Source organism: Pempheris klunzingeri, chromosome 7 (genome assembly GCF_042242105.1).
Source record: "Pempheris klunzingeri isolate RE-2024b chromosome 7, fPemKlu1.hap1, whole genome shotgun sequence".
In the NCBI taxonomy this organism is placed as follows: Eukaryota; Metazoa; Chordata; class Actinopteri; order Acropomatiformes; family Pempheridae; genus Pempheris; species Pempheris klunzingeri.
In genome coordinates, this window is record NC_092018.1 from 2543191 (window position 1) to 2560715 (window position 17525).

Consider the following 17525-nt stretch of genomic DNA (forward strand, 5'->3'; position numbering starts at 1 on the left):
GGAGATGGTGTCAGAGGGATTGGTGGATTTATGGTGCGCCGCTGGGCCTGATGGCGGCTCATCATCAATACTGGGAATCCACGGGAACGCTTTTGGCACATGTGCATGTTATTCACCGATAAACTAAAACCAAAAAAAACACGTCAAGTTAATCGATTAGGTTTTTTTGTTTTTTTTTACTTTCCTTTGCAAGTGTTTCAACTTTATTTATATGTATATATAACTAACTTTGTGGAATATATTCTGATTAATCAATGGATGGTACAGTCATACTGTTGGAGCGGGGGGGCTTATTGTATTCATTTGATCTGTCTGTAAACACTGTATTTTCCAAATGTTAATAAAAAGACTTAAAAATAATTAATCGATGAGGTGTTTCAGCCCTAATTCGCCTGCTGACGTACATTAACTGTCAGCTATTACATCCAATCTCTCAATTAAATTTGCGCTCCGCTCTGACATCTTCTGATTAACGTTCATTTAGAAACGACTCTCTTTCATTTTGTTTTTTTTGAGACACGTACGCAGAGACGCCGCCTACAAAATTAAATTATGACTCGGTCATTTAACGCCAAATTATTCTGGAGGCAGATTCGAGACTCAGTAGGAATAAAATAAAGAGTTATTGGATTTTTTTTCTCACTCTGCATTGTAAATATTTCTATTTTCTATTTGTGTTTCTTAGCTTGTTGTGTTTTTTCCTTCTATTTTCCACTTACTGACTCTGACATGAAGGAATAACGTGCAGGTTTTACTGTAACTGATATAAGACCTTGAGTGTTTATGTGTTGATTTACTTTACAGACTTCTTCTCCCCCCCCCCCAGAGGCAGGACGTGAAGGAGCCGTCACTCACAGGTCGAGACCACATACAGATAAGGACGACCCCCCCACTAAATTCTCCCTGACATCATCAGCTTCGGGGGAATTTTGATTAGTGACCAGGACATCAGATTAATTCAATTAACACCATTTTTTTTTAACAACATGAAATTCTGAGCCAATAGAAATTGATGGGCAGAGAGCGTCAGCCCCTGTGATTAAAGCAAAGAAGCACAGATCTGGACATGGGCTGCTGGGTAATGTAGTCTTTTTGTCCTTTTTAGACATGGACCAGAATTTCATGGTGACCCAGAGAGAAGTCCAGTCGACAGAGGAAGAGGGGGAAAGGGTGGGGGAGGTAGAGGAGCATGTCTGAGGCAGAGAGTGAGTGGGTTGGTTTGATTTGGTTGATCGGGAGAGCCCCTTGTACCCGGGGTTTCCTGCTGCTGGGTGGGGGGGGGCGCCTCGTCAGCGGAGGGGGGCCGCGGAGACGTGTCAGTCCACACGGCGCGCTGACCTGCGGAGCTACGGCAACAAAACCAACAGTCAGTGAGCAGAGGCCAGCGACAGCAGGTACACTGTAAACACCAGGGGTCGGCTGAGAGCCCGAGAGAACCAGTTAGACCGTAACTCACCAGTAAACATGAGCCTGGACGGGCTCCAGGAAAAGAACCCTCATATAGCAGATGTTAAGAGAGGTAGCACAGATAGAGCTGAGGTTTTATTATACAGTACACATGTTGATAATCTCATGCAGGTACGAGGACTGAAGCACCATAAATAAAGTCAGAAAAGTGTGAGATCCCATCATTTAAAGTTTCTGGTGTGCAAAATGTAACTTGGTGTCACAGGAACAGCTCATGTGTTAAAGAATAACTTCTGTGTTTTCCAGTCTTTACATATTCTGGTGTCTAAATGACTTGTAGGTACCAGAAGTGTCAGAATTGGTCCAATGCACAACGGCTGCAGCGTGATCCTTTGGGATAACGTCAGCTGATCACAGTAGGTCCACTAAAAAAGTGCTTGTTTGATCCACTGACAGGCTCAGAGTGTTATTCTAAGTGTGTGACAGCATCAGAAAGGACAGACAGAAAGGATCCCTACAGAGAGAGACCTGGAAGATCCTTTTGGTTTAACCACAAACAGCTGTTATATCGCTCTCTGCACACACACCAGACTACATTCACTAAAACAGGGATTTTAGAGAACACAGGAGCTGCTGCTGGTTGGTTAGTTTGTTTTATTATTGTGTGACTTTGGTGTTTTAAAGGGTTAAATCAAATCCAGCACAATATTTCTGTAACACAAAAACCTACTTGGATGATTTGAGTTGCTCTAAACGATTAAATTGCAGCCATTTTAGCTTTAGGGGATCTACTGGATCGATTCCTAAATTCTTTCTACCTGCCAGTTACCTTGACACCAAAATATGTAAAAAAAAAAAAAAAAATAGGCCCCAAGTTCAAACGTAAAAGTTATAGTTTGACAAGAAAAGCCACCATGATGTTGTTGAAGTACAGTCATTCATTAGTGTTTAAGAGTCGTCCTTCTTTCTCTGACAGCTTGCAGAGAGAAGATTAACTCGACAGAAGCCGGGTTTCCATACAAATGTAGCGCAAATTATCACAAAACTTTATCTGTAAAAGAAAATGTGAAATAATTCTACACCTGTACGCAACATTTCTGCGTTGGTTTGTCAAGATAAACAGCTGGAGGCTCCGAGTCGCTCTGCACAGATCCATCGTGATTTATTCGCTAAATGTCTGTTTCCGCTGGACTTTCTTTTATCGATAAACAAACGTTTCCACCTCAGCTAAGCGTAAAAACTTACGTATGATATTTGCTCAAATCTGAGACATTTTCACTCAAGTTTTTTTAAACACACAAAATTAAAAATGAGCCTAAAAAAAAAAACAGATGGATGGAAACCCAGCTACTGCAGCCAAGTTAGATTTTGGATTCTGAAAAAACAACATTCAGTGATGGCGAAAAATGAGAATGTTTAATAGATCTTCTCCTGCTACTATAAAAAGAGAATAAATACAGATGCAATAAGAGATTTATTAGCCTTAGAACCAGCTATCGAACCCAAACCTTAAGCAAGAGTTCAGAAATCCTGATGCTGCGATGCCAGTAAGTTATTTAAAGTTGTTTTCAGGAGTGTGAGAATCACGGTCAGCTCTGCAGCAGAGGCAGAAGGACAACCTCCACTTTTGCACCACACAAAACCTGGATGAGATTTTGAAAAAAGAAAATGAACGCTGTCTTTGTTTGAGCTGACAGGAGGTTGAAGCTGGAGGAAGAATGGTTTTCTCCTTGTTCTGTCTCTGCACTCGACAGCTGCTTCTCTCCTGGTTTTTTTATTTTATTTTTTATTTCTACCTTTTTCTGATGCCGCGACTCAAAATCTTTCCCACCGGGAGCGACACCACATCGGGCCTCGCCGTTCCACAGTGGCAGCTCCTCACTTCTGACTCAGCTTTCATTCATTTTTAATTTCGTTCCCCATTTGTGGGATGATGATGGAGGCGGGGGGGGCAAACAAACAAACGGCGGAAGCACTGATGCTAAACGTCGGCTCCTGACTTCGACACTCGACAGAACGAATTTCCCATCAATTTTCGGTCAACTGTGGGGGGGTGGGGGGGGGTTTCTCTCACAGCTAGCGAGATGAATTGTTTTGCGAGGGAGGGATTACTACACTTGAACAACCACCTCCTTTTTCTCCAGGGATTAACTCCTTAATACAGATCCATTTCTGCTCTAAAGTGATGTCTGTTTTTAACGCGTCGGCCCCAAAGGAACAACGTCCCTCCTCTGATTTTTGGTTAACTGAATCCTTTCTCATCAGATGCAGCGAGATACAAGAGGACACCTGAGACAGGCGTCTCCTTTTCCGCCAATCCTGACCCAACACATCCCCTGCGGAAATCATCCTCCACCAGCCACCTGCTTCTTCCACCACACTTGACCCAGATCCATATCATCCCTTCTCCCTTTCCCCCCTGTTCTCCTCTCAGCTTTCAGCCCTCTCCCATCCCCAGTTTCCCTCAGACTGTCTCCCATTTCAGGCTCAGGTGTCATTACACTTTTATACCTTGATCCTCCCCCCTCTCCCACTCCCTCCCCTCTCTGTTGTCATATAAAAACAGAGGAGGCATCCTCTCAAACAGCAGCAGTGCTGGTCAATACCTTCATCTGTGGCGCTGCGCTCCTCCCTCATGGCTAAGGAGGAGAGGGTGATCTTCAGCGTGAGTTGGGGGTCTTTGGTGCTGCAGACCCGGATGGCTGCCTCGGGCACGCACGACTGCACCTCGTATTTGTCCTCCGTCATTGTCTGCAAGGCAGGGCTGCACGATTAATTAAAAATCGAATATCACAGTGGAAACACCGACTCCTGCTGCTCGTAAAGAACGAAAACGCTGCTGATCTACTTCGTTGGATGATGAGTTTAGGACAAGTACAAACACTGTAACACAAATAAAACATTTCAACACACAAAAAACATCTGCTGAGTGTGAATAATTTACTTTACTGATTTTAACTAATAAAGAGATTTTTACAGTGGACCACAGTGAACTGAATACTGTTGGATCAATGTTAAAGGATAACTCTGGTATTTTTAAACCTGGGTATTATTTTTACGCATTTTGGGTTCCAAGTGACTGACTGACAAAAAGTTTTGGAATTGGTCTAGTAGATCACCTTAGCTTAGGACAACTGCTCCTGATCACAGTAGGTCCACTAAAAGAGCTTGTTTGATCCACTGACAGGCTCAGAGTGTTATTCTAAGTGTGTGACAGCATCATGGAAAGGATCCCTACAGAGAGAGACCTGGAAGATCCTTTTGGTTTAACCACAAACAGCCGTTATATCGCTCTCTGCACACACACCAGACTCCATTCACAAAAACAGGGATTTTACCTTTACTCCAACCTTTGAGCTGCTGGTCTACCGCCGGCTTGACCAGTTAGTTAGTTTGTTTTGTGGTGCGACTTTTGTGCTTTGACAGGTTAGATCTGATCAGAGACAATATTTGTATAACACACAATGATACAAACAAACTAAGTGACCGAGGCAGCAGTAGATCGGCCACTCCCACGTTCTGCGAGGTAAAATTAGTGTTTTTCTCAATGGAGTCTGGTGGCTTCAAAGAGAGCGATATAACAGTTGTTTCTTCCAAAACTTTTTGAACCTACCAGTAATTTGGACACCAAAATACATCATAGCAGCGCCCAGGTTTAAAAATACCCAAGTTTACGCTTTAACTCTTCCTGCACAGATCTCTTAATGAAAAAAAGCCCTCCAGGGGTTCAAAGAGGTTGATCCCTCCCTTTCATGGTGGGATTTTGATTTGAAGCATACAGCAGAAGTGCTGGGTTTAAAACTATTTATGGTTTAGGTATTTACAGATACTGATTTTGATTGGATCTTTAATAATAATAATAATGACTATACATGTAAAAGAGAAGAGTTTGGAGAAGAGGAGTGACATGACTGTGTTGTACTGGTGGGATTAAATGATTTGGATTCGGACGCTTATTTGAGAATTTGCACTATTTATACGAACTAAAAGATATTTAGGTGAGCTTCATGAGAGTTTTTGTTGATGCCAAGCAGGAAAAGACACAGACAGTTGTGTTTACACACGGCTTTCCTCCACATTTCCTCTTGAGTTTCCACCCCTGTTGTTCTTGCCTGCCAGCTCCCAGCACGCCGAACTTGTCTTGTTTTTTCCTCAAGAGCCGTGTTACATTCAGTGGCACGTTTTCAAGTGCATTCTCTCAATCTCTGTGTGAGAAACGACCTCGTCCATCACCCCTCTGCCTGTCAATCTCATCCAGTTTGGCCCAGGAAATGAGCTTCAGACGGTTTCCTCCATTGATGATGAAGCGCGCACTGCTGCTATGGCAGGTAATTAACCGAGATGGGGGCACATTTGGGCGCCGTGTACGTCGGCGCTGCTTTGTTGGCTGCCAGATGATTGGAGGGAGGTGGGAGGGGATCCTGTGGAAACCCATTTGAAGGATAGAGATCTTTTGTTGACGTTATTTGTGCAACTCTGGGGCTCAGAATTCAGGATATTAGTTGTTTTGCTGAAAAGCTCCTCTGTAGGACGTCATTATTGTGAAGACAGATGAATGTTTGCACCATTCAATGGATTCATCTCCGGCTTGTGCCGTTAATGATTTAAACTTGTTCTGCGACACAAATCACTTTAATTAGTAGTATTTTAATAATTATTAACAATACATGTGCAATTGTTTCATTTTAGATACAACAGGAGGCATCACTGGTATTTAATTAGTAAGGATCATTTTTAATCTAATGTCGATCTCAGGGGATGGACGGACTGGGAGTCCGGAGGTTTGATGCTGGATTTGTTGTTGTTGGAGACCCATTGCCAGGGGTTGGCAAGCTAACAGCCGTCACTATTACCCCAAAGGCCTTTTTCAATCTGTACTTTTTGTTTTAAAAAGGGACAGACTATTTAATTTAATTGTATTTTATTGTGTCTAAGTTTCTGTTCAATTTTGTATTTTAATAAATTGTATTGTTGTGACGACCTCTGTACCGCACTCTGGCACAACAATTTCTTCCGGGATAAATAAAGTCGGTCTTATTCTTATTCTTAAAATCCCACCAGGCACGTCTCCCGGTGGGTTTTAGCCTTTAGGATGGACTGCGTCTCTTCAACTACCACCCCGGATTTTTCTTTAACCAGGCTGCTAGCGGCCGTCTTTGCAACAATGGCACAAAGATTAACACCACCTGGAAACTCTAAGGCTAAGGTGGACGGGCAGAAGAGCTCAAAAGTTGTTTGTGAGTCAAAGTGAGTCAACGTTTAGCTGTTTATCATCCAGTTTAGTACAGCCAGTGGGAAAATAGGCCTCAGTTCACTTTGATATCTTCTTCTATTCATTTCTATTTCTATTCTTATTCTATTTAACGTTCTTAATCTTTGTTGTCTTGTGATTCAAAAATATCTACTCACATTAATTTTAAAATGCAACGACCTGAATCACTAAAACGTGTTAAAAAACAAAATAATGTAGTGATAATTTGAATAACATGACATAATAATATTCAACACCATCTTACAAGATAATTTGTTTGACCCATCACTGATGAAACTGACAAACAATACGAGTTAAAATACGTGTTTTAGTTTTGTATTATCTGTATTAAACATAACAGACCGTCTACCTATACTGTTATTTTTCTTCTTATTATTATTATTGTCGTCATGTCCTCTCTTCTCCAATGTCACCAGACAAACTCTTTTATCACACATAAAGAACTCCCGGCTGTTCTCTGCGGACGAGTGTTTCCACTGAAGCTTCGGATCACAAAGATGTCTTTTTAAAGCCTCCCCACCCCCAAGGTTGTTTCCTCAGCTGTGCTTTCACGGCTCATTCTGGATGCTGAACACCGCGGCGCCGGAGGAGCGTACCTGGATCTGCAGGGGGAGGTTGGCGCTGATGGTGTACAGCAGCAGTTTGGTGGGTTTCTCTCTGCACATCAGCACCAGCTCCAGGTCCATGTCCCCTTTGATCAGCAGGCCTTTGGCCACCAGGCCGACACGCGTCACCCCGCACAGCGCCGGCGTGCCGTCTGGCCTGAGGGCAGAGGGATGACAGCCGGCGTCAAGAGTCTCTCACCGACAACACAAACACAGCCTGAGAGCAGCTCATCCTAATGTACGACTTCTCCACCTCGTTATTTCTCCACTAGCAAAGCTCAGATATTATACAAGTCTGTCCTGATAATTTATCCACATGATACATGAACAGTGAAGAGTCACACTTTAAATAACAGGGGGGGAAAATAACTAATTGTCTAATTGCACGTGGGGGCAAATAGTCAAATAGCGGCCGTCCAGGTGCAATTGGACATGCAGTAAATAAATAAATGCCAGTTTAGGTACACAACTTCCCCCCAGGAGAACTGGGTTCGATTCAACAGTAAATTACATTTAAAATGATATTTTCAAGTCTTCTTTTATTGTGATTAGTTTTGGGTGCAGTTTGGTTAGGTTTAGGCACCAAAAACACTTGGTTTGGTTTAGGAAAAGATCTTGTTTTGGCTGGTTTGCAGTTTGAATCTGTAGAACCTTGAGAGGAAAGTTGTAAAGGATTTGAGGAATTGGGTGAATTAATAATAATAATAATAATAATAATATCCTGAAGGATAAGCAGGATAGACAATGGATGATGATGGTTTGGGTTCAAATAATACAAATATAAACAGCAGGGTACATTTTAAACACAAAATATCATTTTTCAGATCAGCAAAAAATATAAAGACAAATGTAACTCTGCTTTCTATTTATTAAATAAAAATTATTATTAATAAAAACAGCATTTAAGATAAATTATCTTTACAGAAAACCTTAGAATATTTAAAATATTCAATATTCAATTCTTAAATTAAAATGTGTAATATGAGTCGTTTCCTTTAAACATCAAATCAACCAATCACAGCAAACCCAGCAGCACCTGTTGTCACCTGTTGTCACCTGTTGTCACCTGTTGTCACCTGTTGTCACCTGTGTCTGTTCACTTACACTCTGATTCGTCATTTAGGGAATTATTACTGTAAAAATTAGCAGCAGCAGCAAAACTGTGTTTCATACTATGATGGTTAAACTTTTAATTAATCTGTGGTTCCCATGCGTGACGGAAAGAGAGAGAGAGAGAAGAGGGGAGGAACCAGGAAGTATCCGTCCACTGAGGAAGCACAAACTGAACCTTCAAATGTATTTTCACCTGATTCAAGACACTGTAGGTTATAAATAAAGATGGATTGATTGATTGATTGGTTACATCACACCCATGTTGTCCGTCCATCTGTTCACCCACATTTCTAAGCAGCTATTTTCCCCGTTTACAGCATAAAAATAAGAATAATAATAACTTTATCTGTTTTAAACCTTTAAAAACAGAGTTTACAAAGTGTTTGACAGACAAAACAAAAGAGGAGACTCTTCAAAACAAAGAGAAAAAGACAAGAACAGCAGAGAGAAGGAGAGAAAGGAGACAGCAGACAAACATGAAACATTAAGAATGCAAATATAAATAAAGGCGAATAAAAGAATAAGAGAAGTCACAAAAATAGGAATTAATTACTCATTATTCTATTTTACTTTTTTATTCCTAAATTCAGATCTTTAAAGGCTCAAAATGAGTTTTTTGACACCAAACTCTCCGCTTTTCTTTCTTTTCTTCTTTATACTCTGAAGGTTTTCAACACAGGAGGTTTGCTCATATATCATTCATGGCCTGATTTAGAGAACATTTTATTCCTAAAAACATGGCGAGAACACTTTTTAATGGCTGCTGACAGTATTTTCTAATTTATGGAGCGATAAAAGAAATTTCCTCTGTAAAAACATTCGGCTCTAATGTGTCGACAAAATATACGAAAAAACTTTGAACCTAATTCATCCAGCATTCAGACTTCTGTTCTGGAAATGTATGCAAATGACTGGTTATTTAATCAGTAAATGTCTCATTAGCATATTTAAACATAACATTTCAGACAACTTACAACACAAATAATAATTATCTTAATCTCAGTAATCATGGTGGCCATTTTTACCCTGGTTCACCGTGTAGTGTCTCACCTAAAGTACAGTTAAGGTACTTAGAAATGTGCTCCACTTCTTTTTATCCCTCTACATTCAACAGATATAATTATGAGTTAGTTTGCAGATTTAGACTTTACAAGCAAAACAGAAAACGATCATGTGTAACAGATAAAAATCAGGTAAGTTTAGCTCCATGTTGACCAGCTGAGACTGTAAAACGCTGCCTACTTTTTAATAAATCAATAATAATGATGATAGTTTAGTAGTTTAGCAGACTGATCACCCACTTTTGATGAGGAACCTTTGATATCTATAAACATTTGAGCAAGTTTGGATTAAAATGAGCTCTCTATGTCCGTGTCATATGTAGCATGTGATTTAAAAACTACATTTCTCGTCTTCGCCAAGGACATTTTTCTCATATTAACTGTCTGTCGGACTGTTGGCACCTCCTGAAATACTCCGATTGGTTCAGCCGAGGGCTGCAGGAGGCAGGACGTGAAGCTAAAGTACGCTGCAGGGGTGATTTGGTGTTTTTAAGCGTTTAACCTGAAACAAAGCAGGTTTTATTTTTCTAGAAATCACAGGAAGTCCTCTCACACATTAGCGTTAGCTTCACAGCGGAGCGTTCAAGTCCAGTCAGAACTCACAGCTTCACCACTGAGGTCCAAACAAAACACCAGAGAACTACGTCGTCAGGAGCCATAACTAACTGGTTTAACCTGATTTATTGATCATGAAGGCTCTCTATTGTAGGAAACGGCATTTTCAGGTGTTAATTAAATGCAAATATTTCCATAATTTTCATGTATATACTAATTGTGCAGCTCTGCCCACGGACATACGTATGTATCATGTAGAGGGAGACATCATGAGGTGTCCATATGTGATGATGATGATGATGATATTTAGTCACCTCCATCTCTAGTAGAGGTTACCATGGTAACAGACACGACAGCTGAGGGAGCAAACTGATGAATTTTTAGTTTCACTTTAGTTTTAATTTCCGAGAGCACGTTAGTAACATGAGAGTGATCAATGGATCAGCGTTATAATCTACTCACAGACCAGAGGTGTGTGTGTGTGTGTGTGTGTGTGTGTCTTTTATTTATCTAAGAGGAGCGAAGGACACATTGATTAACATTTACAACAAAACTGCCAGAATTAGCCGCAGGGCCAGTTTTCATCTGTGGTCTCCTGCCACATGTTTAAAAGGAGACCTGAAACTAACGGAGTTTTAATTACTTTAAAAAGCTGCTAAAACTTTGTTGTTGTTTTTTTTTTCTTTTTTAATTTGTTGGTTAGTTTTTTATCTCAGCAGCATGAAAGAGATGCATCAGAAATCCCCCAGTTACGCAGAAACGTGAATGAGAAGCTGAGCTGCATCCCCGACCGGCTGTGAAATCATCAGAGCACCCTGATTAAGTCTTTAAAAGCTCGTTATCATTGAAAGTTTCAAGAACGTTGACCCAATTACGAGCCAGATTACCTGCAGCCATGTTAGACTGGCTTTTGATTTAGTTTTACAGATTTGATTGTGGTGCGAAGACGCTTGGTGATGAAACACTCCAGACTGGACGGACCGTTATTTGTAGTTCGGAGCTACTGTGACATTTACTATTTACAGCTCTGTGTGCTTCTTCCACCGCTGCCTGGGTGAATAGAGCACGGAGTTCTGTGATCAACTACCAGACATCGTCCTGGAGAGCCGCCGTGCTGCTGCTGAATGTTTTAAATGTTGGTACAGGTACAGTCTGTGTTTGTTGACCCTTCCTTCAGATTTTATGCTCGTTTATGTCGTCCTGAGGATCTGAGGTCAGCTGAAAGTGTTCAAATCTTTAAATGTATCCTACAGTTTACCTCCTCTCTATCTGGCTTTGGACTAAAAATGGGTTATAGACTATTTTATTCACTTATTTCTTCATGATTATGTTGTAAAGTTTTATGTTAATTTCTTTTCTTATGGCTAAAACCCATGGGGGGGGGGCGTCGTGGCTGCCAGAGCTGATGGCGTCCACGTCAAACAGCAAAGAGAATCAGCTTAGTTTTCAAAATAAAAGCCCCCCCCTGCAGACTGTCAGTGGTATATTCCAGCAGCACATCAGTATTATTCTCTAATGGGGGGGGCACCAGGCCAGACGTCAGCCGCTCAGAGGGGTTTTAACACCAGAGGTTCATCTTGGATGTGGAGAAACACTCTGACTTTGACTTTAGCTGCAGCACAACAAAGCAGGAAATACATCCAAGAAACACATTTAAAGCAGCAGCAGAAGAAGAAACGCAGCCTGTTTGATCCTGTTACAAGCTCCAACATCAGTTTAACGACCAAACCAGCTAAACCTGAGCAGAAACACTGATCAATCAAGAAAAACGCTCCTGATTTTTATTTAGTCTAGTTTTTTAATCCTGTCTTGCTCTGTTTCACTACTATTACTGGTAAAATTGATGGATTCATTGAAAATGTCCATAATGTGCCTCCGTATGGATCTGATACTGACAGTGAGCTAAAAAACTCCTGAGTGACCTGAACAAATCCTGGATATAAATTCAGTGTAAGAACTCGGTTTACTTGGCGTACTCCTACATATCCACCGCACATTTAATGTTTAATATATTTTTCTGTCCTTGTTTTATTTGTATGAAAGCTGCTCCCCACTGTTTCTCCACAGACTCTGCGAGGATATTTAGGCCACGAGCCAAATGTTGAGGATTTATTGCTTGTTTGTTGAGCTTGTTTAATCATCCAATCATCACACGTAGCCTCCCGATGAAGACTTACAGCAGAACGCAGCTTTATGAGGGGAAATGTTGTGGCTGAGGAAACGGCTGAAGGTAGAAAAATAAACTGGAGCGAGCAATAAACTCACTTGCTGTTGCGTCCACAGATGCAACACTGAGCGATACGAAGACGGTGTGGTACCGTAAAGGAGGGCGCACTCAGGACAGGACGTTTAAACGACACTAAAACCAGAGCACATACTTGGCCTCAGCGGCGTCTTTCTCCAGCGTCTTCTCCGCAGCCTCGTCGCCGCCGGACGTCTTCCCTGAGGGTCTGTTGAGGCCGTCCATCCAGTCGGAGACTTTCTTCAGGGCTCCCTCCACGGTGGACACCAGCGTCTGGACGGCCTCCAGCTCCTCCGGCGCCGGATAGATGCTGGCGTGCTTGGCCATGACGTGGCGGTCGTCATTTGCAAACGATCGGAACGACCTCTGGGTTCAGACGAGGGGAGAGAGGGGAGAGAGACATACAGTCATTTTCATTTCAGACACGTCTTCATCTCATGTCCAGTGTGAAACACACAGAGTGAGACTAGAAACATGTCCGCTGATGGACCTAAACGGGCTCAAACCTGTGGCCTTTACGCCCTGTGACCTTAAAGATGGTCTGCTTCTCCTAATCACTGTAATTAATCAGCTGAATGTCGTCCAGGGGAACGCTGCTGATTGTTAAACAGTCAGCGAATATGTTCTGACTTAACAAGGGAGCAGATCTCAAAGTGTTCTTACATTTAAGTACCTGAGGAGTTTAAAACGCAGCATTTTCAAAACATTTATTTGACTAAATAAGAAACAAATAAAGCCAAACGTAGAGCTTCACTGGGACTGTGACAGAAGCATTTTCCTTTCAACAACTCAATCAACCAATCTTTATTTATATGAGCTCCAATTCATAACAGTGTTGTCTCTAGGTGTTTTCCATAAAGAGCAGGTCTAGACCAAACTAATTAAGAGAACCAACGGTTCAGGAATTCAGAATTAAGGATTCAAGGAGACATCACGAGCAGACCGGAGCTACTAAATATTAAACGACAGTTACTTTTTTATACGTAGAGCTTTTTCTATTACTAATACATTAGTTTTTACTGAAATACTGACATGTTACTGAATTATTACTGTGAGTACTGCAGTAGACGAGGAGGAGGTGGTTTGTACGACCACTGAAGCAACTGAGTCAGGGGGTGAATTTTCTGTGTTCAGCACATCAGGGTGCAGCGCAGATTCAACGCACAAGTTAAAATAAATCATCAGCGGTGAGTCGAGTGTTGCAGGTGATACGCCTCCCATTGGAAACAATACAATAACTCTGAAAATCAACATCTTCATAACTGGTGGAGGTCATGAACAGGTGAACTTTGGTAACTCTGAGAGCGCTCATCTGACATCCACAGGAGTGTTTTTATTCCAGGATGTAACACCTGGACAACAGGAAAGTGGCTGAATCTCTTGGATTTCATCTTCTTCTCAGTTGGAAAACAAAACATTTACACATCTGGTAAAGAGTACGACAGACACAGCTCGACTAAATCGTTATCTTCTGGTTCTGACGCCGCCTGACAAACCCAACACAGACGAAGGCCAATAAAAATACTGCTTATGATACAACTTTGCTGCCACATAACCCTCCACCCTCACTGGGCAGGATTATGTCAACCTTTATTTACTGCTTCCTGTTCCCTTTACACACTAAAAAACCCAACAGGCATTCTAAGATCTATCTCCTCTTATCATCAGGCAAGAAAAGCAGCGTTTTGATGTGAACAAATGGCAAAAAACAAAGAGAAAACGATGTGTTTTTGAATTAAACCACCTTCATGAGGTCGTAGTCTTGCTGTACTTTCAGTCTGGGGCTGTTTTTCGTGGTTTGGGCCCCTCGGTGCTAATAAAGATAAATCTTAAAGCAACAGCACGTGAATTTTTTAGACAATATAGTGTTATTCAATCTTGTGTTTCCCTTTTCTGTGTCAACACGACGACGCCCCTGAAGCGTCGGACCTTGCTGATGCTCTCGAGGTGGTTTTGGTGTATTTCACATACTTTCAGCTGCTTCACCTGACCTTTGCCCACTATAAACCAGTATTCCCAGCAGCCATCCCAAGCTCTTCAATACTGAATGATCAGTAAACTGGTCTGATGGTTGAAAGAAGGATTATCGTCGTAGCCATCCATCATCAAACGCCGCCATCAAAGCGCTGCTCACTCCGGGTAATTACAGAGAAACTAATCTGAGTTTGTTGACTGTGAACTTGCTGGAGGAAGAAGAAGAAATCCAGAGCAAAATAGATTTCTTCTGAACGTGAACAAACTTTTTAATTCAGCGCCTGGTGTTGTTTTCCTGGTGCAAACGCAGCAGCTTGGTTTTTTTTTTTTTCTCCCCGTGTCGAGGAGGCTCGTCACAGCTTCGCACGGTGACAGCAACACCTGAAGCGACCCGTGCTGCTGCCAATCTCTGCGTGGCCTACATACAGCCGCCGTTACTTAACATTAACATTAATGGCATGTACTTAGGTATAGAGCCCATCGCTCTGAAGAGGGGGAAAAAAAAAAAAACGGCTGATGTGCAAAATTGGCTCGGTGGTCGTTTTTACAAGCCTGAGTACGTCCATCCGCCGGGCTGTCCAAGGTCAAACTGCTATCTCTCTCAATCATCCCTTCCTCTTCAACTCTGATCCTCTCCTTTTCCCCTCTCTTTCCTCACCTCCCTCTCTCCCCGCCTGCAGCGCGTAAGCACAGCCTCATTACGGTGAGTTATTTATGAAGGTGCTTTAATAATTCATGGCCACAAGTCTCGGGGGGCTTCTGCTGGAGTTGCAAGGGTCATTCATCACGACCTAGCTAATCTCTCGCTGAACTGCCGGGGGCATTCGAGGCTGTGAAGCGGCGAGTGTGGGCAGCGTCAACAACCATAACGTACAAACGTACAAACAAACGTTAATGAGATCTAAATGAAAGATTAAGACTTTCACAGCCTCAGCGCTGATTCTGGATCCCGGCCCGGCCCGGCCCGGCGTCAGGCCGCCTCCTTTTATTTGTTACCTACAAGACAGCTGGGAGTTCAGGCTCGCGCCGCAATTAGAGGATAATGACATTCACAGCTTTAATTAATTGCATTGCAGGGTTTGTCAGTGGGTGCCATTTACTTTAAGCCGACACACACATCAGAAATGATTCCTCTAGCATTTTCTCTTTTCTGTAAAACGACTCAGGAGGACGGTCTGAGTGGGAAACCGAGGAAACAGATAACCAGCGAGTACAGAGAAGAATATTGATTCCATCTATATATATATATATACACATATGAGTAACATCTATCGTGATTTATCGGGAAAGGGATGACACTAGATCAGGGGCCTCATTCATAAAGATGCTCTTAGATTTTCACTTGAACTTAAAGGCCCCACATAAGGCAAAATCCACTTTTTACGATCTATTCAACATAAATACGTGTCGCTATGAGAAAAGTCCGCCCTCTCTCTTTTTCTACGGCTCCATCTTTCACTACACGTGTGTGAAAACGCTCCCGTTTAGATTCGGCTCCCCTTCTGATGTTTTTTCTTCGGTAACGCCTGCTCCCGGTAATAATGGTGGATGTCAAAGGTGAGAGCGAAGCACGCAGATCGTTCTGTTCATCTAACACAGAGCGTTCAGACAGAAGCTGCAGCCGCCGCGTCTGCTACGAGGAAGATAATGTTGTTTTTCTTTTAACATTAAATCATGTAAAGCTGCTCTGATTCCTCCAAATATCACTACGAGCCTAGAAAGGAGCAGAACACGGGACCTTTAAGATCATTTCTGACGGCATGAGCATAAAAAAAGTTGCTTACACAAAGAAGCCCATTTGTCACTAACACAAGTGTAATTTAGAAAAGTCAAATCAGCTCCACACTGACGGGGCCTTCTTCACGATAAATGATCCCTCCGTCTCCAACATGAGCACAAATGAGGGTTCAGTCGGGGTAAAGACGACAACATGGCGATGGTGGAGGAGACTGAAGTCATCAGCACTAATCAACTAAATAGCCACTGGATGTCTAAAGTTAAAATATCCATCCATCCATCTCTCTCTTTACTGCTCTCTATCTATCTATCCATCATCTATCTCTCCATCCATCTCTCCCTATCCCTGCATCTACCTCTTCCTCCACCCATCCATCCATCTCTCCTTCTCCCCATCCATTATCTATCAATCCCTCGCTCATCCATCCATCTCTCCCTACTTCTACATCTATCTCTCCCTCCATCTCCCCCATCAATCATCCATCCATCATCTCTATCTATCTATGATCATATCTATCATCTACATATCATTCACTCTCTTTCTCATCTTTCTATCAATCCATCTCTCTTTCTCTCTACCCCCTCTCCATACCTCTCTCTCTATCCATTCATCCCTCCCTCCATCCATCTTTAACTCTGAACCAGACACTTCACACTGAGGCCAATAATCTCTGCTGTTGATATATTTTGATGACACTGTGAAAATCATCATTCAAAAGCTCTCAACCTTTACTCAACAATTTCTCCAAATGTGTTCAGGAGGCCTAAATTACATTTTGGCAGCACAGGGCGTAGAAATGGGATGTGGAGGACGTAAAAGCAGGAGGAAGACGTTGCTGACAACAACTAAAAACATACATCTTTGTCTGAAAGTCACTTTATCTTGATGTGGATCCAACATCTAGATCTTATAAACTTTATCCCTGCCTCCAGGTCTGAGTCCCAACTGCTGAGGAACTACTTTTCACCTTTTTATCAAACGCACAGTTTCTTAAACGTCCACCAACTTTAATACTGAATCTGACTAATGTTGGTAAAAACTCCTGCAGGTCTTTGTAAGTTTTCAGATTCTGTGGTGAGCAAAAAACACAAACATGCTTCTGGTGAATCTGTTGTGAACCTGATGTTTTCCTGTCATGGAAATGGAAAAATCCCATTTTTTTCGATATTGAATTTGGAATTTATACAAGGCATAACTCAGCTCAGTGTTTATAGAGGACATTTAGGATTCGTTAGTTTTACAGGAGGCCGTTTGAGATGAAATGACGGAGGCCATGTTGCCGCGGGCGGCGATCCAACTGTGGTGACACGGCCTCCTTCAGCTGAAGGCCTGACAGCAGCTTTAAATCAAGCCGGGCCGCGATGCTTTCAGACCTCAGACTCACAGCTCACTCGAATCCCCGGGGCGATTGTCTGTGTTGTGGCGCACCACAAGTGATGGCGACTGGGAAAGACTCCTCTGTACCTGACGATGGTGAGCAGAGTGTTTCAGCGTCTCATCCTGAAACCTTTCATTGTTTCTGTGCTAGTGCTCTCCAGACTGAACCGATTAACCGAAG

General features: G+C 42.2%; 1 protein-coding gene across 2 annotated transcripts in view; it reads right to left on the minus strand.

Moving 5' to 3' along the window:
* The window catches only part of LOC139203841 (spermatid perinuclear RNA-binding protein-like), an 84898-nt gene that overhangs the window by 33851 nt on the left and 33522 nt on the right, over nt 1-17525 (minus strand). For both annotated transcript variants that reach the window (XM_070833732.1, XM_070833733.1), the window contains exons 3-5: nt 12392-12621; nt 7276-7441; nt 4014-4158 (exon numbers count right to left, since the gene is read on the minus strand). In XM_070833732.1, the coding sequence (XP_070689833.1) occupies nt 4014-4158; nt 7276-7441; nt 12392-12621 (541 nt within the window). The remainder of the gene's footprint in view (nt 1-4013; nt 4159-7275; nt 7442-12391; nt 12622-17525) is intronic.